At 43.9% G+C, this 22,721-nt stretch overlaps 1 protein-coding gene across 2 annotated transcripts in view; it reads right to left on the bottom strand.

Moving 5' to 3' along the window:
• The window catches only part of NELL2 (neural EGFL like 2), a 1,100,394-nt gene that overhangs the window by 724,762 nt on the left and 352,911 nt on the right, over positions 1–22,721 (bottom strand). For both annotated transcript variants that reach the window (XM_069228823.1, XM_069228824.1), the window contains exons 6-7: positions 12,788–12,860; positions 12,563–12,645 (exon numbers count right to left, since the gene is read on the bottom strand). In XM_069228823.1, the coding sequence (XP_069084924.1) occupies positions 12,563–12,645; positions 12,788–12,860 (156 nt within the window). The remainder of the gene's footprint in view (positions 1–12,562; positions 12,646–12,787; positions 12,861–22,721) is intronic.

Raw genomic sequence — 22,721 nt, 5'->3', positions numbered from 1 at the left:
AGTTTCACCGCACAAGGAGTCCATTTGCAAGATAGAAGTCTTTTTGGTCCTGAGACTTCAGGGAACAGGAGGCAAGCTCAATCCAAGCCCTTGGAGAGCACTTCTTCACCACAGCCAGGGAGCAGCAAGGCAGCAGGGCAACTGCAAGGCAGCAGTCCTTCACAGAAAGCAGTCAGGTGAGTCCTTTGGGCAGCCAGGCAGTTCTTCTTGGCAGGATGCAGGTTCTGGTTACAAGTTTCTTCTCCAGGAAGTGTCTAAGGTGGTAGGGCAGAAGCCCTGTTTTTATACCCAAATGTGCCTTTAAAGTGGGGGAGACTTCAAAGATTGGCTTAGAAGTGCACCAGGTCCCCTTTCAGTTCAAGCCTGTCTGCCAGGGTCCCAGTAGGGGGTGTGGCAGTCCTTTGTGTGAGAGCAGGCCCTCCACCCTCCCAGCCCAGGAAGACCCATTCAAAATACAGATGTATGCAAGTGAGGCTGAGTATCCTGTGTTTGGGGTGTGTCTGAGTGAATGCACAAGGAGCTGTCAACTAAACCCAGCCAGAAATGGATTGTAAGGCACAGAAAGATTTAAGTGCAGAGAAATGCTCACTTTCTAAAAGTGGCATTTCTAAAATAGTAATATTAAATCCAACTTCACCAGTCAGAAGGATTTTGTATTACCATTCTGGCCATACTAAATATGACCTTCCTACTCCTTTCAGATCAGCAGCTACCACTCCAACAGTGTTTGAGGGCAGCCCCAATGTTAGCCTATGAAGGGAGCAGGCCTCACAGTAGTGTAAAAACGAATTTAGGGGTTTTACACTACCAGGACATGTAAACTACACAGGTACATGCCCTGCTTTTTACCCACACAGCACCTTGCCCTAGGGGTTACCTAGGACACACCTTAGGGGTGACTTATATGTAGAAAAAGGGGAGTTTTAGGCTTGGCAAGTACTTTTAAATGCCAAGTCGAATTGGCAGTGAAACTGCACACACAGGCCTTGCAATGGCAGGCCTGAGACACGGTTAAGGGGCTACTTGAGTGGGTGGCACAATCAGTGCTGCAGGCCCACTAGTAGCATTTAATCTACAAGCCCTGGGCACATATAGTGCCTTCTACTAGGGACGTATAATTAAATTAAATAGTCCAATTGGGTATGATCCAATGTTACCATGTTTAAAGGGAGAGAGCATATGTACTTTAGCAGTGGTTAGCAGTGGTAAAGTGCGCAGAGTCTAAAAACCAGCAAAAACAGTGTCCAAAAAGTGGAGGGAGGCAGGCAAAAAGTTAGGGGTGACCACCCTAAGGCTGTCAGGTCTAACAGCAGGTGTAATGTGGGCGGATGCCCAGAAGGTTGGAGGGGCCTTTACAGAAGGTCAGTGGAGTTTACAGAGGGGAATCAGGCCCTAAGAGAGGAGGCAACAAATTTGAAACAGAATGAGGGCAGGGATTAGGGTTATTTACAAAGGGGCTAGGCACTTTCGAATAGGCACAATTAAAAAAGTTAAGAGGGGAAGTTCAAGTGTTTCGAATTACTGAAGGTAGTTGGACACTGAGTAGTTTGTAAGGTAAAAGGGGAGGGTGTTGTGTTAGGGGCGAGGTAGGTGTTAAGCAGATGTTGTTTCGTTTAGTGAGGTGCATAGTTTTGTAAGGCAGGATGGCAGGGATAAATTGTGATATACACCTGTTCTAATAAATCGGCCTAAATGGTAAGTGGTCTGTCTGGCTCATTTCACCCAATGTGCACGAAACTGCTGCAGTGGATGTTTTTAAACAGATGTTAGAGTTTTGTCTCACTTCCACGAGGGTTTCAGTGAACAAAATTGCACTCTGCCAATGCCTCTCTTTTTAACTTAAATATACTACTGTTATTTTGAATATTTGGAGAACACTCAAAGCAGCTAGAAAGAAATGTCACTGGTAAAATTGTGTTTCCCAGTCGACACAAGTATTTTCCATTTGCTTATTTTCAAGTTTCAATAAGATTATCAGTCACAAGCATGACTGTTAAATTTGTCTATACCATTTTACAGTATAGAGCTTATCCCACCTCAACCTTGAAAGGAAATCTACATTGAAGAGCAGATCACTGTCCCTAGTTCTTGAGGATTATTCTAAAGCTGGCATTCCCTGTGTGTTGAATCGTGCAAGGGTTCCCACTTACAGCATCTTGGCCTATAAACCTGTGTTAGTCGTGTTGTTACAACTTTGGGCATCAGATGTGGCTAATATTATTCTCTAGGACATTTTAGCTAAAACAAGACAGAATAAAGGGGAATTGTGTATTATTACTGAACAAGGTGCACTAAAACAAACATATTAAAAGTAGAACATAAGTATGGATTAACTTTGCAAATGTAATTTCCTACAAGTACAAATGTAATTATTAGAACTGTGACAGTAGACAATGTGTTGCAGTTTCAGGCATAGAACCTAGGAAAAAGGCAAAGTCCCGCTCTATTCCTAGGGTGACCAGAATTTGAAGGCCAAAAAACAGGACATAAAAAAATAAAATAGAAGATGGACTATAATTTTACTTCAAACGAGCGCACAGAAGGATAGCGCTCATCAGCACAGAATTGCAGAAGAGGCACTAAGAACATAAATAAAATGAAATTTTTAAAGCCAATATAATGCCTGTTAATTAAATTGCTTTCTGATAACACCTGCTAACTATCTCTTCTTTGGAAAGCAAAACAAATTACCTCCCACAGTTTTCAGGCGACCCTCTTTAAAAACCAGGGCATGAACTAAATTTGCTGAAATCTGCCCGAGCTGCTCGTGAAAAAACTGAACTGTCCCAGCAAATCTGAGATGCATGGTCACCGTATCTATTCCTTCCTCATTTGGATGACAAGTTCTTGCAGAATGTAGGAGGCAGGCCCTCTCAATGTAGTGTGCAAAACACTGTACACTGTGCAGAGGGTCCGGGCAACCACACATTGGTTTACAGAGATAAAAACTAGACCACCTAATGCTCTAATTTTTATGGTAGCTTGGTTGAGCAGTTAGGCTAATCTTGGAGTGCTCACAGAATCAATAAATGAAGACACACACTCAAAGGAATAACACAAGACCATTTTACAAAAATACTTTCAAGATCATCAAATCAGGTGAGTACTTCTTAAGTTATGAATTTTCAAAGTTTAGAAAATATTTAAGTTCTGTGCCTAATTACGCACCCAGGGAATCAATGGAGGACTATTTTAAAAATGCATATAAAATCAGGCAATGTGTTTACCAATGTCTCCTTTTTCAGATAGGTCTAGGTCATCGGTAGGTCCTGTGGACCAGCTGGAGAAGTATAGGTGGCTCCCCTTTTCTGCAGGAGCAGCTGCACAAAGTCATTTGAGCTGGTGCAAGGCCTCTGTGGAGGACCACTTGGAAAAGCATTGCACAGGTGGACTTCAAGGTGATTCTGGTGGGTCCCTTGGAGTGTGAAGGTCGCAAGGTCCTTTAGAATGCAGCTGAATCTTTGGTGCAGGGCACAGGGCGGCCGGTTGCAGAGCGAATCAGTGACCCAGGAGCTGTGCACAAAGGTACCCTTGGAAGTGGAAGCAGGAGGTAGGTCACTTTGAGGGTCGCTTGAAGGTCAGCAGGGGTGCTTTGGTGGGAGGTCCTTGTGTTTCCTTAAGTCTCTCAACTGGGGCTTCCTCCTGGTCCTTTTTCAGTCCAGAGTGGACTGTCCTTCTTTGTGTGTGACATGGACTGACCAGAGCCTGGGGCTATTGCACAGTTCAGCCAACAGAGGTTGCAATGTTACCAAACTTGGCACACTGGTAGATATTGTCCATGTGGTCTATCAGATGGAATTTGGTCTGTCTGCGGCATCTGGTTCCTTGGTAAGCAGCCAGTCAGTGAACTAACCTTCATTGGTCTTTTGGTCTTTGTTGTAGGAGAGTGATGCCTTCATTCTGGAGGGAGATCTTTGGTGATTTTCAGAAGTGTGGAGGTCCTCTGGGGTTTTTTAGAGTCTGTCTGATGTCCGAGCAACCCCTCAGCGGCGATTGTCAAGTCCTGGGTGCAGCAGGCAGGGTTTTGCAGATTTTTCTTTGTGCAGTAGGACTTCAGTTCTCCAACCTTGGGACTTTTTGTTGCTGGTCTTCTTGTGTCCTTGAAATCTGAATCTCTGGTCTAGGGGTGACCATTAATTACTGTGTTCAGTAGGCATTCAGAGGAGTACCTACTAGTGACCAAAGGGTCATCTACCTTAGGCGGCTACAACCACCAAGTGACCATTTCCTGTGGGCAGAGATCCACCCCCTTCACCTGATTTGCCATTTCCTTCTGTGTGAGATGGTGGAAAATGAAATGGAAGGGTTACCTCACATGCAACACCTTAGGGGTGGTGCAAGTTGGAGATGACCATTCCTTCTGTCCTTTTTGTGTTTTGCTCCCATTGCTTCCACTAAAAAAGGGGGTTTGCAATAGGGACAGGCAACTGCTGCTAACACCAGGCTTGGGGGTTGAGTTTCAAAGGTGGTATGCCCTTTAAAGCTTGCTAGCAAGGCAAAGCACATTCCTGAGGAAGGAGGTATGACACCTCCACCCAGGAAGGGCTTTGTTCTGGGACCTAGAGAGCAGGAGCTCCCACCCCAGGGTTCCAGAATCTTGTTTGTTGGTGGCAGGTTGGTTGTGACCGGCCAGCAACCATGCCAGTGTGAGTTAGCTTTGCAGGGGGCCCCTGGGTACATTTTGCAATATATCCAGTACTAGTACCAGTTTGGATTCATCATTCATAGGTGTTTGATACCAAACAACCCAGGGTTCAGAGTGGCCATCAAGTACCTGTGAAAGTCGTACTGACCAGTGTCCAGCACATGCATTTAAAATGACTTCTCAGTTCACTTACTATGCCCTAGGTTTGGCATGGGCACAGTAGGGGCATATTGCTCATGCATCTATGCTCACACATACAGTATATTATACCCTGCCTTAAGGCTGGAAGGCCTTCCAGAGGGGTGGCTTGCCTATGTTGCATTTATTGTGCAGTGGACAGGGAGCACACAACTGTGTTGAGTTTACATTTTAGGATTGGACCAGGATACTCAGCCTGAAATGGCAGTGCTGGGTGCATCTGGATGCATGGCCCTTGAGGTGAGGGTGTCACAATCTGTGCTGCTGCCCTCAGGGGCTTACACTTGGTACCTCATTCCCTGGGTACCTAAGCTCCATTTACAAGGGACTTATAGTGGCTGTGAAGGGTGTTGCCAATTGGGCCAATGCATCACAACAGTTTTGGGAAAGAGAACTAGTCCAGGGAAACTGGTTAGCAGGGGTCCTGGGCACTAACAGCACTGAGACCACGTCAAATACCAGGCACACAATAGGGGCTAACCATGACAAAAGAGACCTTTTCTCACACTGAAAAGGACAATGCAAGGACAGATAGTCAAAACAACATTGTTTGGCTAAAGCATTGCAGCACAAGTGTCAGAAAGCAGACAAAGCTTTTGGTGTCTGTTCCCTGTCTTCTGCAGCCAAAATGAATGTATGGTCATCTCCGTCAACAAGTAATCACTTCAAGTATTGACTGACCTTTGAGTTTGGAAGAGGTATTTTGCTAATATAATTAACTGGGCAGCAACTGTTAACAGACTGACCATTCTTCAGTCTGGTTTGAGACCCTGGGATTCTACAATACACAGTGTGGGGGTGCTGCGCCTAATGGCCAAAGAGGTTTTAGAGTGTAGTTCAGTGTTGCCCTCCTACACAAATGTTGATTTACTATGGCATTGAACAAGAACAACAGAGCGCAATTCTGGCACTCACTCGCCATGTAGGGAATTCATCCTCCATTGGTTTCCTTGATTATTGCCATATACAGAGGAATGGAGCAATGCTCCAAGAGACTGATGTACTGGAGGGACGAGTGGGGTTGTCATGTAAATGTGAAGCAGGCACCTATTCCATTTACTTTGCACAAATCATATTGCAGTGAAGTGTTTAGTCAATTAAATCCATCTGCTCTATGGTGACCACACCCCTGCTGTCTTTTAAGATGACTGCAGGAAATCCTGATTTTCTGTGTGGTCATCCCAGATGTTTCATCTTTTCTGGACCCTATTTAACTAGACTGAGAACTCTATGCGCTTTACCCCGCTAAACTAGAATACAGTGTCTCTGCTTTCCCTTTAAACATGACTAAATTGGCTTATCCTTAATTGACTGATTTAACTTGGCTATTAGACACTAGTATGGTAGAGAAAATGTACCCAGGGCCTGAAAGTTAAATGCCACCTGTGGACTGCAGCACCTATTATAGCATCCACTACAGTGGCCGTGAAAACATGGCTTCCGGCCTACCCTGCATAGCCTAATGGCAGCAGCTTGAACCCTTTAGCAAAGACCTGTCAAAATCACCCTTTTGACTGGTAGATAAATCTGATTTAGAATACTAAATAAGTCACTCCTAAGTACACTGTTCTGCCCACAATGTAGATTGAATAATATTTAGGAGTGGAACATGTGTGACATTATAAATTGATTGTTCCCCCAGTAACTAGGCCAAATATGATATTGTCACTGTGGACTTTTCTGCAGTGGGATAAACAGCAACTGCTTAAAACGTGGATAGGGTTTCCCTTGGGACCTTTTGTCCCTTTGATTAGGGAAGAGTAACCCTAGCCCTTGCTGGTGCTTGGCATAAATGTAGCACCTCAAGGCACCATGCCTAGAACACATTCTGGACCTGTGGAAGATCACAAGAGAAATGGACCTGCTGTCAGTGACCTGGGAGGACTTGACGGACTGGAACTGCTCCCTGTTCTACCCAGGACAAAAAAGTGGAGAGCGGGGATCAGCTGGCTGGCGCCCTGTGCCGCATCAGGGACACAGCAAGCTGCATGATGCCTTTTCCCTGTAGTGCTCAGCAGGCCAGTGGCAACTGGACCCGGATTGGACTTTGCTGCTGGCCTCTGTCTTACACCCTAGAAGTGTCCAATAGCCTTCCTTGAGGGTCTGGGATTCTTAGAAGTGGTTGTTTGGGCACCAGAAGAAAGTTTGAAACTTTTGTAAACTTTTCCTCCAATCTCTAATGGGACCCATGGGAAGAACTATCTGACCAGCAATTCCATGGCATCTGATTTAATTTCTGCTTTATTTTGCTCAAGGCTCCTAGCAACTCCAAAAAAATGATTAAGTCCCATTCTGTGTTGGAGTTTGAAAAAAGCTAGACATTTCCGAAGCTCCAGAGCTCAAACAGGACCAACCTACTTCAAGTATCTGGCCTTTGGCTTCATGGCTGCTACAATTTCATTGGTGTCCGGGTTGGGAATTATTTTTCTTCTTAAAAAGTGACAAAGTTCCTTTCTGTGTTGGGACTTAGAAGAAATTCAATCAACTCTTTTCTTCAAAAATTCAACAAAGTCGCTTTCTGAAGTGGGATTTAGAAACTTTTTTGAACATTTTGACTTCTAGACTTCTCACCAACACCAATCCACTTGGTTTATCTGACCAGTGCTCCATTGTGATCAGCCTCATATCATGCCTAGATCCCCGTCTACTGCTTCTGTAGGCAATCAGTAGCACTTTGTCCCTTTTTGGCTCTATTTCTATTTGAAAGTGTGAAAAATCGAGTCTCTGGTTCTATTTGTTTGTTGTTATGTTGGTGTAAATTTGTTTATTACATTTTTCTCTAGTTTTGTAATTTAGTTTGAGATTTTTTTTAATGATGTTTTGACTTTATTACTGGGTTGGTTGTCCATAAATACTTCACACAGAGCCCTACATTAAGCCTGTCAACGCTGTGCCATAGCTGTGAAAGGGTTAAGCTCAGGTAAGTTTAGTGATGTTGGGGAGTTTACTCTAACAAGAAGTGTTATTAATCCTTGAGCTGGGCCGTCGCCCAGCACAAAAAAATAATCCACTTTCTTACATTGAAAATATGGTTTGATGTGATTGACCGGGGTACTACAAAGACGGGTTCTCATTCCACTGGAGGTGTTATGTTTTTCATTAACTTTTAATACATTCGAACAAACCCTTAGTGATGATATAGGAGTGCCTTTTTACGAACAGATCATGGCATAAACCGTGGAGAACTCATCACTGTTTGAGTATCATGTCTCTTGACAAAATAAATTTGGTGTCACTGTGGAATAGGAAACAACCCTGTGCCATAGCATTAAGGAATGCCTTTAATTAACATACCCTTAGGTGTGGTGATCAGTGTTTTGTTGTTCCTTTTTATTAAGACCTATGTCACAAAGTTTCTCACAGCCATATACTACTGTTGCTTAGATGACATGGTAAAGCGTAACCTGGACTAGCCTGAAAGTGACATCAGCTACCAAGATACTAGCTGTGATTTTAGCAGGTTTGTTCAGGGGTGAGCCCAAAATTAAGAGGCGAATGGAAGACGCACTAGTCAACTCAGGAGCCTCAAAACAGACATTTAAATACATTTTGTAAATAAAGGCCCGATAATTTCGTTTTGAAGATGGTGAGTACTATGTACCCTAGGAAACCCATAAAACACAATGGGATAAATACCCAAATACTTAATGTTTTTGCCTTTTTTTTTTCAATTTGATTGATTTTGTGATAAGGCTCGAGGCCTGGCACACTTTTATGAGTTTTCAGGTCACCTCATTTCAGGTTTTACATGTATGTTGTTCATGCTCTAGTTTCCCTTAAAGGAAGGAAATGTGTCACTTTTGTACACTACAAGTGAAACAACAATTCACTTGTAAATACAGCGAACCAAATATTAAATACGTCATATTTTGAAAAAAGAAGTGAATGCGTATGTTTCATTACATATCATTTTATATCTATGAATGTTCTCTGTGGATTTCCACCATGTTTATGTAAAATTCATTTTTATTCAAATTTCAAAGCAACTATACTGTCCAGAGGGACCCGTTTTTGCAAAGGAGGCTGGTCAATTCCTTGGGGCCGAACTATGCATCTTATATATAGTGTACATACTATAAAATACATAAAAACGTGCAGGTTGACCAAACGAAATACAACCACAGTTTTGAACTTCAATGGAAATAGACCGCAAACTAAAAATACCTTCTCTGTAAATGGTCTGGAAGACATGTTAGATTATGCCAGCCATACCACAGGGCAATGAGAGACTAGTGACTCGTAAAGAAGAGACTCCAGTGTTCTATATTAGCACTGCACCTTGAGAAGGCCATCTTGCAGCCTCTATTTGTACTTGTTTACAGAAACATACTGGATGGTACCCACCAAATACTCTGGGCAAACGTACACTATGCTTCCCTGAGTGTCCTCAGTGCAGCCTTCAGTGTTGGGCCACCACTCTAGTGCATCATCACTTCAATCATACTCCATGATTCATTCACAGTCAAGAAGGATTCTAAGACCTGCTACCTCTGGTAAGCACAAACACCAGTAAGATCCAGAGCAGTATGCAGGTGAGAAGGAAGAGAGGTACATGAAAGACTGAGGTCACACTTTTGTGCTCTCCATCCTCACACTTCTTGTCTGCCAGGTGAAGGGAATAGTTGCAAATGTCCAGTCAGTACAGAGGGGTGACCTATCATATCAGAGCCTAGCATTGGGGTGCTATAAGGAAAACTACAGAATAAGAAGAAGTCAAAGCAAACAGCTATCAAACAAATGAGTGAATGCATCTCGGCCTTTTCAGTCTTGCAAAAATGGAGGTCGTGTTCCCAACAAACATTGGCAGCATCTGGAGCGCTGTTCCACTTAGATTGAAGCACGAAGCCAGAAACACTTCAAATATTCAACATAACACAACACAACAATACATGTCAAGCCAGAAAAAACTAAATTTTAGTTCAGTGTTTTCATTCCCTTAGATTTACTTCTGTTCTGCGGACAATAAAACAGATACATTTTAAATCCACGCTGTGCATTTTATACTACTGAAGAAGATATTCATTTTCAGTTGCGTCTTTCCCTTTTTTGACTAAATCATACACCGTAACCACCTGCTAAACCCAAGACTCTTCAGTGGTGATTTCCAGAATATAACTTTTTTCCATCTATGCCAAGCACCTGCAACTTGCAGGAGTCTTCAGCAAAATAATGTAGCCTTCTGGTGCCTCATTCTCTGGAGACCCTTCAATGGAGGCATTCAAACACAGTCTGCACTAGATGAACTATTCTATGGGCTGTAAGAGAGCACCAATTCGACGTTACCATAGTAAGTTTCTTGAATGTACTGTAAATTTATGTTGAGATTATTGCTACTGAAACAAAATTATGACATAAAATATCTTATGTTACACATAGACCCCAATACTCCATAATATACCACAGGAAAGAGTCACCAAAGATAATTTGGACCTGTGCAAATGAAAAGCTATGTCCACAGCAGGGATGCACATGGGCTGGGCAGAAAGCACCTTTATAATATTGCACACACAGCATACGGGTGCTGTTCTAACTTGACACATCCTGGCTGTATGCATGGATGTAATACTTGAATTAATCTCAGCCACTGGTAATTCAGTCCATCGTTATGTTGCACACCATGCCGCCTCAGTTTGGATCCAGCCATGCACATCAGTCTCAACCCTGCTCCAATGGGAAAATCTAGCCTGAACTGCCAGACCAGGTTGTCTCTGAACCAAAGATCAAGCAGTTTGGGAGCAGTTTCCCTCTAGTTAGTGTTCATCAGCCAGGTATAGCGTGGTCCCAGTAACAGTGTGCACGGGACCCAAGTCTGGTCATAACCATTCCACTTAGAGTGACACATTAAAGTTCAAAAAAGGTATTGGATGGAATGCTTTAATTAATCTCAGCCACCAGTAGTTAGTCAGGGCCATATCCCAGTCTATTGTTGTTTTGCCAAGCATGCCACCTCAGTTTGGACCCAATCATCTGCAAATCAGTCTCAACCCTGCTCCAATAGGAAAAGTCCAGACCGAAATGCCAGGCCAGGTCCTCCATGAGCCAAAACGCAAATAACCCAGGACTGGTTTAACCCTAGATGAGGCTCATCAGCCAAGTTTGGCTTGGTTCCAGTGACACAATGTACACAGGACCCATGCCTAGGTATATCCATCCTACTTAGGTTGACACGCTAAAGTATGCAAAAAAGTGATGGATGGAACACTTGTATTAATCTCAGCCATCTGTAATTGCTTTGTGCAGATCTTAGTCCATTATTATTTTGCACACCTTGCTACCTCAATTAAGATTCTCCCTGAAACAGAACAGAAATAACCCAGGACTGGTTTCGCCCTAGTTAGGGGCAGGGTACAACAGCCATGTATAGTTTGGTTACAGTGGCTCAGTGTGCAGGGGACCCGCATCTGGGCACACCCATCCCACTTTGAGCGACACACTAAAGTATACAAAAAAGTGATGAATGGAATGCTTGAATTGATCTCAGCCTCTGGTAATTACTTAGAGCCGCATCCCAGTCCATCCTTATTTTGCATGCCACCTCACTTTGGCTGAGATTAACTCAAGCATTCCATGCGTCACCTTTTTTATATACATTCCGGTTGTGGCATTCCACCATTCCCTGGAGGTATTCACCATCAAAGTGAGGAATCGCTTTTTTTGCCCCATCTTCATTCCTGTTACAGAAGCAAGGGCCTGTGAGACAAGGGAGGTGCAAAATGTCTGCCTTCCTAGGTGGTGGTGGACATTTAATGATCCTCATGGGGACATAAACCTTTTGGGGGGTTGTGAAGAATCCCAGAATTCTTTAACCACCGATTATTACTGAGGAGTCAAGGACGTCTACAAATTATGCATGACCCACAAAGAAATTGCTTTCTGGGTGGGGAGATTGAAGGTATGCGGCCTACGAGAGAGAGAGAGTGAGAGAACTCCTTCGGAAAACCAAATACATTCGCTCATGAAGCTGTCAGTTGGTGCACGAATGTGATCTGTCTCGTGCCGCGTGCCATATGCATAACAGGACCCCTGTTGTTTTTAGAGAGACTCTAAGCGTTTAGATCCAACCATACAGGAACATATAGGTGCTATGGAAACGCCTCACATAATTATAAACAGTCAGATTTGTCTGAAGTTTATCCTTTCACTTCCTTGTTTTACACGATAAACCTGTAAGAAATCTCTTTACTAGTGCGATGAGCGGAAGATGCGAGGTGAAGGGGTGCTTGAATGGAGGACGTACAATAAATGTGAAGGATAATACTTTGAAGTGTTTTGCATACGAATCTTCCTATGTGAAGGATAATAGTTAGAAATATGTTTGATTACGACCCTTCCTAACCCTTCCATCTTCATTTGTACTTTACAATTACAGTCACAACATTGGGCCACATGTACATTAAGGCGCGTATGAGGCTGTCGCTACAGTCTCACGGGGTTATTGGCACTAAGTCCACAAGCGGAGTTAGCCACGGATTCCGCTTAAGTCAGCACTGTAAACCAGGTAACCTGCCTCGTTCTTGTTTATTGAGTCATTTATTATCCAGATGGGAAGAGCATGCATATTTATGAGTCTGTTCTTTTGTGCCAGGACTGAGGCACAATTTACTGCTGTACCGCCGAGACAAATGCTGCAGTATAAATAGAGCACAAATTGAATATCTGCATGCGCAATTGAATTAGGCTGACTGGGCCCATAATTCCCTCAGGGCAGAAGCAAGTTACCTTGGCAGATGTTTTGGCCAGAATGTCTTGCAGCTCCATAATCTTCTGCACGAGCCCGTGGAAGTCGTTGCAGGTGGGGCATGCTGGAATGAGAAAGATCAAAACAGTTGGCGTGCTGCTTGAAAGCCACTGCATTGACGCTCTAAGTCACGTTATCGTGACAAGACAGAAATACAAGCAGGAAGCGCACCTGAGATGCTCTTCCTCGAGTACTAATGGACTTACTGCGATTAAGATCTGGGCACTGTGAAATAAATCCTTGCGGCATGACAAGTAATTGCACGTCTTGCATTATGCCCTGCAGTCAAGCACAAAAATGATGGATGCGTTATGCTTTTATATGACAAAATTATGCTCTACAAGCTCAAATTCTCATGTAAAACATTAGAACCAACAAGAGTTATTGCACAAAAAAGTGATTAGTATGACAGATTATTTTATTTCCGGAACTGCACATCTCATTTCTTAACGTGCAAATAAAGAGTATAGTAGATAATCGTAATGAACGCACCTGCGGGGGCACTTTTCAAAAATAGCACATAGCCAATTCAATTTGTGCTTATGATGCAGTAGCCTGGGGTCCTAGTTAATATACCGATTTGTTCCTTAAATGTTGTTTCCTCGCCTCTCCATTCTCTGAGAGCTTCACTGTACACTATCCTGTTCTTTGACGTTTGATATTTCTGCATGTGCTCCCGTGTTCGTGTAAACCCGTCATCTATGCACTCATACACCTATCTATAGCCCCCCGTCATCTATGCACTCCCATACTCATCTTTTCCTCAGTCATCTATGCTTTCCCACACTTATCTGTACCTCACTGTCTCTCTGCACTGCTATACTCATCTGTACCTCACTGTCACCTATCCCCTCCCATATTCATCTATACCTCGGTCATCGATGCATTCCCATACTCAGAGATACCTCGCTGTCATCTATGCCCTCCCATACTCACCTGTACCTCACTATAACCTATGCCTTTTATACTCATTTATACCCACTGTCATCTATGCCCTCCCATACTCACCTGTACCTCACTATAACCTATGCCTTTTATACTCATTTATACCCACTGTCATCTATGCCCTCCCATACTCACCTGTACCTCACTATAACCTATTCCTTTTATACTCATTTATACCCACTGTCATATGTGCACCCCCATACTCCATTTATCATCTATACCATTCCATACTCAACTATACATCATTGTCATCTGTGCACTCCAATACTAATAGGGACTTCACTGTCATCTATGCCCTTCCATTCTCATCTGTACCTCACTACCATCTATGCACTCCATACATCTATGAACTCCATACTCCTCTCTACCTCACTATCATCTGTGCACTCCTTACTCCTCTCTACCTCACTATCATCTATGCACTCCATACTCCTCTCTACCTCACTATCATCTATGCACTCCGTACTCATCTCCACTGCACTGCTATCTATACACTCCTGTACGCCCAGATATCTCACTCCCCTCTATGTACCCCATAGTCATCTACACCTCACTATCTCCTGGATATTCTTGTTATGTTTTTCAACAATGCACAGACCTTATATGATATTTCAAGCCTGGATCATGCTCAACATGGATGACATTTAGGAGTAGCCATAGGGTGCAGTTGCAACTCCTTGTTTATTATTTTGTACTGACTGGCCCTACACTTGCTATCTCTAGTCTAACGAGCCATGTAGAGGTTGCTAGAGCCACTGAAAGCTTGAGCCAGGTTTGAGCAAAATGCATGGCTCTGGCTGTGCTCGAGGACCTCTTGGAACATTGAGAGCAAAATGAGACGAGCTTCTGCAAGAGGCAAAATGGACTAGAAGCCACAGCTGCCAACAATGCACTCCTTGCTTCAGCATCCTGTGAATCAGTGTGAAGCTGGAAAATCAGTGGTCAATCTCAGCTCCCTTGTTTGACCAAATTGTATAAACCTAGGCAAATACTTTATTTCAGTGAACCTCCCTTTCTATCCATTTTCAGGTATGCAAGCACCTTCAACCAATGTGAGTTCAGGGTGTTTGGTGTACAAAAACCTCTCTTGTGCTTGATTTAATAGCCTGTAATGTTTCTCTACCCATGATAAATATGCAGGCCACATATAGGGTACACATGACAAGTGACTTGCCTCCTAGATCACTAATAGCAGGCATATTTCTCAGTTCATGTTTAAAACTCCCACTTTTAAAAACACCCTTCAATGCGAAGATATAATATGATGTACCAAGGCGAATCGCTTTAATGTGTTAAAGTAGTATACTTTTAGGAATTTTGAAGACACCTTCTCATAACATATCCTGTTTGTTGCATGATTTACATGCCCTATACATCCAAGGTTTCATTCATGTATGGGCTCTCAGAGCAGTGCTTAATTTGTAAATAAAAAAACGTGCCAGTGCTCAAAGCCCTCCTCTTAAACACGCGGCTGCTGCAATTAAATGTGCGAGCACAGAATACTGGCGAGCGTAATCCTGAAGCCATCTCGGGCCTCTTGAATCCGTTCAAAGCCACTCCCTGCCCCTTCAGCTCACTTTTACAGCTTTCTCCCATTGTGAAGTTGTTTTCGTTTTTCTCTTCCTCCATCTTTCCCATATGTGCAGTAAATGCTTGGGGCAAAAGAATAAGCGCCGGCCCTCCAAAATAAGTGTCGGTGCTCCGCACCGGAAACAAGAAGAACAAATTAAGCACTGTCTCAGAGTCGGAGATAGATTTGGCTTGACTCGGGTACAGTTCTGGCTCGCCACACCTCTAGAGCCATAAAGTGCTGCATCAAGAACGTAAATAAATAAATATACACACGAACACATTTTACTTCCGTAGTTTCCCGTGTGTGCACTTTCAGCAGCAAAGGCAAGGACGATTATTATTATTATTGTTAAAATTATTATTGCTATTGCCGTTGTTTATTATATAGGAAGCTTTTGAGCCTGACAGTCGTAAGTTGGAACATGTGAGCAACCCTGTGATGTCACACGAGGTCCAAGGGAATGATGTTGCTTCCACTAAGCACACATTGTAAGTCAAACCTAAATACATATCAAAAGGCGTGTTTAAAACATACAAATATGGTGGTCTGCGGACACTGTTTCGCTAACAATTCCAGCTAAAAAAATAACTTACTCGTTACACGGCTACGAGATGTGTCAATAAAGCGGCGTCGATGGCGGTGTGTGAGGAATGCAGGCCTGCCATCTGGAGGAGACCTCGCTGGCGGGGAGATCACGCGCGTGTTGGCGCGCTCTCCCCTCAGCCCGGGCATTTACGGTGTAATTAGCCTCCGCTCCGCCGTTCTATTCCGAACGCGAGCGGCTGACGTGCCAACGCAGAGCTGCACTGTCCCGAAGAAGCGCGCCAGCTGTCTGGCCCATTGATCCATGCCGCCCGCCACGGTAATCCGTCCATTCGACTGATCTGAATTTATTATAATGCCAACGAGGGCTTCTAAAATAATTGTTTTTAATCTCAAAGAACAGGGCCGTTTGAGAGAAATTATTACATCTAAAAATCACTGCAATGGGCCACCAGCTCCCAGAATTCAAACTGCTGGGCATATTAGGGGATCGATAAAACAGTGCTTTGCAATAAGGTTGATGTTCTCAGCCTCTCTTCATATCCAAGCTAGTGGCCATACTTTGCTTTTACGTTAATTGTGTTTTCGCTTTACATATTCCTGCCAGCTCAAAGGAATGAAGTTATTAGCATTCCAGTACAGCACTGTGCTTACACATCTCTGGAAATGTTCTAATGGTACTCCAGCAAGCTGTTCACTGTTGATTGGAGCTGTAAACTAGAGGTGGGGCGGGGAGGGAAGGAGGCGGCGAGAACGGGGGAGGCAGAGCCGCACTGAGAGCCATCCAGATCTATGTGACTTCCTCGAGGGAAGGAAAGACGCAAGCGAGACAACGAGGAGGAAATACGGTGGAAGCATTAACCTGAATCTAAAATTCAGGTTAATGGCTTCCTTGGTGAGAGAATTGGAGATCGACAACAACGCATCTTGGACTTTCTTTTTATTAATGGTGTGAACAGAGACAAGAGGGCCCAAGGAAGAAGGAAGGAAGGGAGAGGGAAAGAGAAAACGAGAGGGAGAGATTTGGAGAGGAGGGTGGTAGAATGAAATAGCGAAAGGAAGGAAGGAAGAAAGGAAAGGAGGGAAGATGAAGGACAGTGTGTCGAAAAGAAGAGGAATGGAAAAAAAGGAATCAAGGAAGGAAGAACAGGAGGAAACAGGAAATTAATGCAGTGATGAATACAGAAATAAAAATGATACAAGGAAGATTGGAATGAAGGAAGGTAGGAAGCAACGAAGAAGAAACCAAGAAAAGGAGAGGTAATGAATGAAGGAAACAATGGAAGGGAAGAAGACAAAATGAATCGGGTAATAAAGGAAGGCACGAAGGGAAGGATGGTAGCTGGTAAAGGAGAATTCAATCAGGAAGAAGGGAACATAGGAGCAAGAAAGAAATGGAGGAATGAAGCAAGGGAAATAGAAGTGAATGAAGGACTGAAGGGGAGATAATAATAGATGAAGAATGGAAAAGGGAGGAAGAAAGAATGAAGGGCATGAATACAAAAAAAAACTGAAGGGGAAAGAGCACCACATGCTTAGCTTTAATTTTTAGGAAATATGTTTATTACAGAACACTAAAGGGTTTATTTCGATTTTGGCAGACCGAAGCCAAAATTTGAAGAGGTCTATAACACCATCTTTAGAACGACTGCCTGGCTTAGGAAGAATATCTGCCAATTTTTAGTAGACGTGCTGGATCTGCCAAACACGAAATAATTCTCCTTTCCTTGCACTATCTGAAAAAAAGTAATTATTCATCCCTTTCTTCTGTTTGCTGTAGGAATCAACACGGGGATAGAAGATACAGCTCCCAAATAAGAACTCTTCCTTTTACCTTTCTATTTGTGCTTTCCTTTTCAATCGATACCAGGAAAGGATACACCATAAAAAAGATAAAAAAAATACCTCTTCACAGAAGGATATATTCTTGGTATTGACCTCATCAGCTGCCCACTATTGCCTTATTAGCTGACTTTTTATCTGATATGTCAGCAATACTTTAACAGTCAAGAAGTCCTACGTGCGGACCCACATCACAAATCCTTCATGAGCCCGCCCACCATTCCCTGAAGGCCCAGAGAGGAGCCAGAATAAGTAAGGTCAAAAGTCATGCAGAAATAAAGGAACAATTAAAATGACAGGAGGGGAAAGAGGTGGTCGGTTTAAAATAAAGAGGGATAGCGTTTAAAAGTGAGCTACACATAAGTAAAGAGGGGATGCACAAAGTCAGGGTATGAATTGTGAGTTCAGGCAGGAAAAGGATATGGTAGTTCCTGCAAACTATTTCAGAAAGACAAAAGGATAGTTTTTATGCTTAGGTTTGTGCCACGTTTGATAAGACCCTTTTAACTAGTGTTGCATAGACATTTTTACCTGCAGACAGCAGTGGGCCATCCAGGGGCTGAGGGGCTCTGCCTCCCACCTTTTTCCAGACAAGAAGAGTCTCTGTCAGGCTGAGCAAAGGCCAGCCTGACAGACACACTTTATTTTCAGGTCAGGAAGCCCAGAGCTAGGCATGCCCTGAATGTGCATGCTCCTGACTTCCTGAGCTGAACTGTGCTGGGCTCAAGAAGTCACAGCTCCTCTGGGAGTGACCTCTTCAGCCTGGCAAAGGTGCCCGAGGCCCTCCCTCTCGTAATGAGGTGGAGAGTCACTGATTGCCTCAGACCTGGGAGCTTCAGTTTTAAGTCTTGAAGTGCCCAGGGCCAGGTATCAATCAGTGACACCTTGACAGAGTTGGGTGGGGTCAGCAGTCTCACTCACCCCATCGCACTCTGTGACGAGATTGGGATTGCTGCCTTCCATCTTGGTTGACCTTAGTTTGGTGCATGTGTGCTTGTATGAATGTATGGGTATTTATCAGTGAGTGTTGTGAATGGGTGTGTGTGCGTGTGTGAATGAATGAATGGGTGTGAGTGAGGTGTATGTGTGCCCCCTCCTCCAAACCACCCTCCCTAGTAAAATTACTGGCAACCACTACCTGCAAGGTGGGTCTTAAGGATAGATTGGCATGGTTGCCACCTGCAGGTCCACCAACAGGGATGATCATATTGTCCACAAAGTAAAGCACTATACCACGTGGCGGTGGCAATAGGGATGAGGTGGCAGAGGTCTCTAGATCTAATGCATCTTTATGTCTGTTATCCATATCACACTGTGATATCCTGTCTATTCCAAACAAAATTTCGCACATATTTTGTTTTTCAATGTTCAGGAGAAAGCAATGTTTCCAACATGCCTTAAAATAGCTAGTGAAGAATCTAATTCTAGATGAATAATGAAAAAGCCCTCACGCAAACAGACTGCGAGAGAAAACAATACACCGTCGCTGTGGCAACATGCTTGCATACATGTCAGAATCAAGAATAAAATGATCAGAATGCTAGCATTTCTATATTTTTGGTTCATTGTAGCAAAACGAATCCAACACACAGGTCTGGTAAATGTAATAAGCAAACACAGAGGCAATGGATAAATAGGCGTCTGTGATTTAAACCCCTTACTAACATCTTGGCCACCGTCTTCCCATTAACGCTCCTTCACACTAAATTATATGCTGAAATATTAATGAAACCACCCTGCATGAAGTAATGTCACAATATAGGTACTTATCACCGGAATATTAGTCATGGATCAATCAATACATTAGAACGAAAAGACATGTTCCTAGGACTACAATCTCAGGTCCTGTGCCCCAGATCACAACTTTCAAGAAGATATTGGGGGTTATTCTAACTTTGGAGGAGTGTTAATCCGTCCCAAAAGTGACGGTAAAGTGACGGATATACCACCAGCCGGATTACGAGTTCCATAGGATATAATGGACTCGTAATACGGCTGGTGGTAAATCCGTCACTTTTTCGTCACTTTTGGGACGGATTAACACCTCCTCCAAAGTTAGAATAACCCCCATTATGTCATGAGCTCAGCTATATTACAGAATTGCTTACAAGTGTCTTGTTTCCAGGGCATGCTCAGGAAAATTCTAGGCATAGCTATATTTTTGTGGTTTCCCGAAAATGAATATGTGTTTTTAGATTTGGCCCAAATAAGGCTTTGGCTGTCTGTTCTCGTAGAACTATTATTTACAATACAATACATAGATGGGCTTTTAGATAGCACTTAGCTCATAACTGGATTGCTTTTTTGTCTATTTCAGTTTCCTGATGCTTATTCTTGTAGTTGCTCTACCCCTTTATCATTTCTTTTTTACACTGTTTTGATGGGATGAGTTGTATCCTTCCCCTGCTGAGGTTAGCAGACTATTTTTTTAAAAAAATGTCATCACTCCATGTGCAGCTATGTGCATACACAAGCATATGGCTATTTAAATAAACATGCATATTAGGCTGTTCGCACTTCACCATTTGCGCACCTCACCATTTGTGCACTATATTTTCAAACGTACTTTTCCGAAATAGCATGTCACCATATTGTAATGGTTAATTACGAATAGAGTAGAGTATAACAATAATTCTGAGCTGGCCTCTATTCAAAATGAAGCATTAAAAGTCAAAAGGAGTCACAGACATAGGCCCTCATTCTGACCTCGGCGGTCTTTTCGCGAGACCGCCGAGTTACCGCCGCGGTGAAGACCGCCGACCGCGGCGGTATGCCGCTGTGCGCATTCCGACCGCTGGGAGCGTTCCGCCGGGAAACCACCAGCAGCCACACTGGCGGTCGGCGGAAAAGTGGAGACTGGTCAACCTCCACCGCCACGCCAGCAGAACACCGCCCACAGAATTACGACCCACATATCTGTGTGGCGGTCTTCTGTTGGCGGTGTTCTGTTGGCGGTCACCTCCCCATGGCTCCCGTCGCCTCCCGGAGGACCAACGCACAAGGTAAGTTGACCGTCCGTGAGGGGAGGGGGAGGGGGGGTGTTGTGTGATGTGGGCGTGCACGGGGGTGTGCGTGTGAGTGTGTAGAGGGGGTGTGTGAGTGCGTGTATGCGGGCGGGGGGTGCTGCTGTGTCTATGGGTAATGTGTGCTGTTCGGCAGGTGCGCATGTCTGCATGTATGTGTGCGGGTATGTGTCCCCGTTGTGTATGTGTGTGTAGGGGGTGTGTATATGTGCATCTTGGGGGGTGTGCATGTCGGGGTGCATGTATGTGCATGTCGGGGTGGGGGTGGGGAGGGGGTTCGTACCACCTCTGGGGGGTGGCAGGGGGGTGGAGGGTGTGGGGGGAGGACTCGGGTGGGTAGTGGGGGGTGGGGGAGACCCCTATCAGTGCCAGGGAAGGAATTCCCTGGCCCCGATAGTGCTTACCGCCATGGTTCGCATGGCGGTTCCCGACCGCAAGAAACCGCGGCGGTAGGCAGGGTCATGAGACCGTTGGCGGTCTTGGGATGACCGCCGGGCCGGAGTGCGCAAACTCCAGCCCGGCGGTCATGACCGCCGTGGCGGTCGGAGTGGGGAAGTGGCGGTCGATCGCGGCGGTGACCGCCGCGGTCAGAATGCCATTTTTCTGACCGCCGGTCTGTTCACGGTCCGACCGCCGCCTCTCCGCCGACCGCCAAGGTCAGAATGAGGGCCATAGTCTATAATCTTTGCCAATGCCTATTCTTTTTATTTCTGTTCATCTGAAGCAAATCTGTATCGACCTATGTTTTTATTTCTATCTAAACAGAAGTGTAATGAGTCCAGTCATTTCTCATGCATGCCCACAGATATGGCTTGACCTGATCTAAATTATAGCCTCAGTTGAGGCCTAAAGGTGCACCATCTCTCATCTGCTACTCGCACGTCCAATATATGCAAGTGTTGTTTATGCATGGTGAGCCTGAGTTTCTTGAAATATCCATGACATTAGTACAGGATGAGGGGAAATGAATGACCCAAATAACTGCAATTGGGAGTGAATGTTAGCAGCTCGTGAAAACATTTGTTCACCTGCTAAACAATAATAAAACAATATCATTCACCACTGAGGACACACAGAGCAACGTACAATTGAAATGGTACATGGCGTGACACAAATTACACCCTTTGATAATGTCACTTGTACCATGCATCCATTATTGAAACATGACGATCACATTTCTGCCTCCACTGGTCATCAGCATTTCCTTTCTGCATCTTTTTTCACTGTATTACTCACAGAATACGTATCAATAATGTGGCCATGAAGAATGCCATAAATCTTATAGCAGGGTAATTACTAATGGCAGAAACATGTTGACCATTCTGATCACGCTTAGGGAAGAATTATATTCCCCTTGATTGTGTTTTTAACATGCTCTTCAGGGGCATATATTCAAATGCATTTTTTGGTCCACTGAGAGACATTTTTGAATCACCTTTTGTACTGTGTTCTTATCTTTGCCCTACACTTTATTCATTGTCACCTACATCATCCAGCTCACATGGGTGTACCATCCACAAAAGTAGGCTAAACAGCTCCTCTCCTGTCTGTTTGGGAGAGTTGTGGCCTGCTTCTGCACAACATATGCCAGTGGTGGCAGGAGGAACCCAATAATGAAGCATGCCACATGAGGGTGGGTGAGGGTTTTTGTCCTTAATAGGGCTATATTCCAAGATACCTCTATTTGTTATATAGTACTCTTGTGCTTTTTAAAAAAAAGAGAACATCTACCTCCTTTGTGTGTGTTCGGTGTTACTGGGTGATACTGGTTGGGTCTTTAAATACCCTATGCCTTGCCCTGTGTGTATTTGATAAGTACCAAAAGTTGGACATATGTGGTGCTGGACTTACTACAGCTCTGAGCTCATGTACATTTACAACATTTATGGATCCTTTTTTGTTGTAATAACTTTTGAAAGGCAGTTTTTGGATGGGAATGGGCTTACTCTTTTGTGGGTATGTACATGTCTTCCCCTAAAATTTCCTAAACCCCTCCCTACTCTGCTCTTAACCCATCCCCTAAGCATTCCCCATTTGCCAGCCACTCACTTCTGTTTTCCCACATTTAGAACAAAAATGTATACATATATATATATATATATATATATATATATATATATATATATATATATATGTTGAGATCACCACAGTCGGGGCAAGGATCTCAGCACAGAAAAGATAGGAGAGGTGGAGGTGTAGGTGTAGATCTTTGCA

The sequence above is a fragment of the Pleurodeles waltl genome, chromosome 4_1 (genome assembly GCF_031143425.1).
Source record: "Pleurodeles waltl isolate 20211129_DDA chromosome 4_1, aPleWal1.hap1.20221129, whole genome shotgun sequence".
Lineage (NCBI taxonomy): Eukaryota > Metazoa > Chordata > Amphibia > Caudata > Salamandridae > Pleurodeles > Pleurodeles waltl.
Note: the sequence above shows the minus strand (reverse complement) of the source record. Positions and strands in the feature narration are given on the sequence as shown.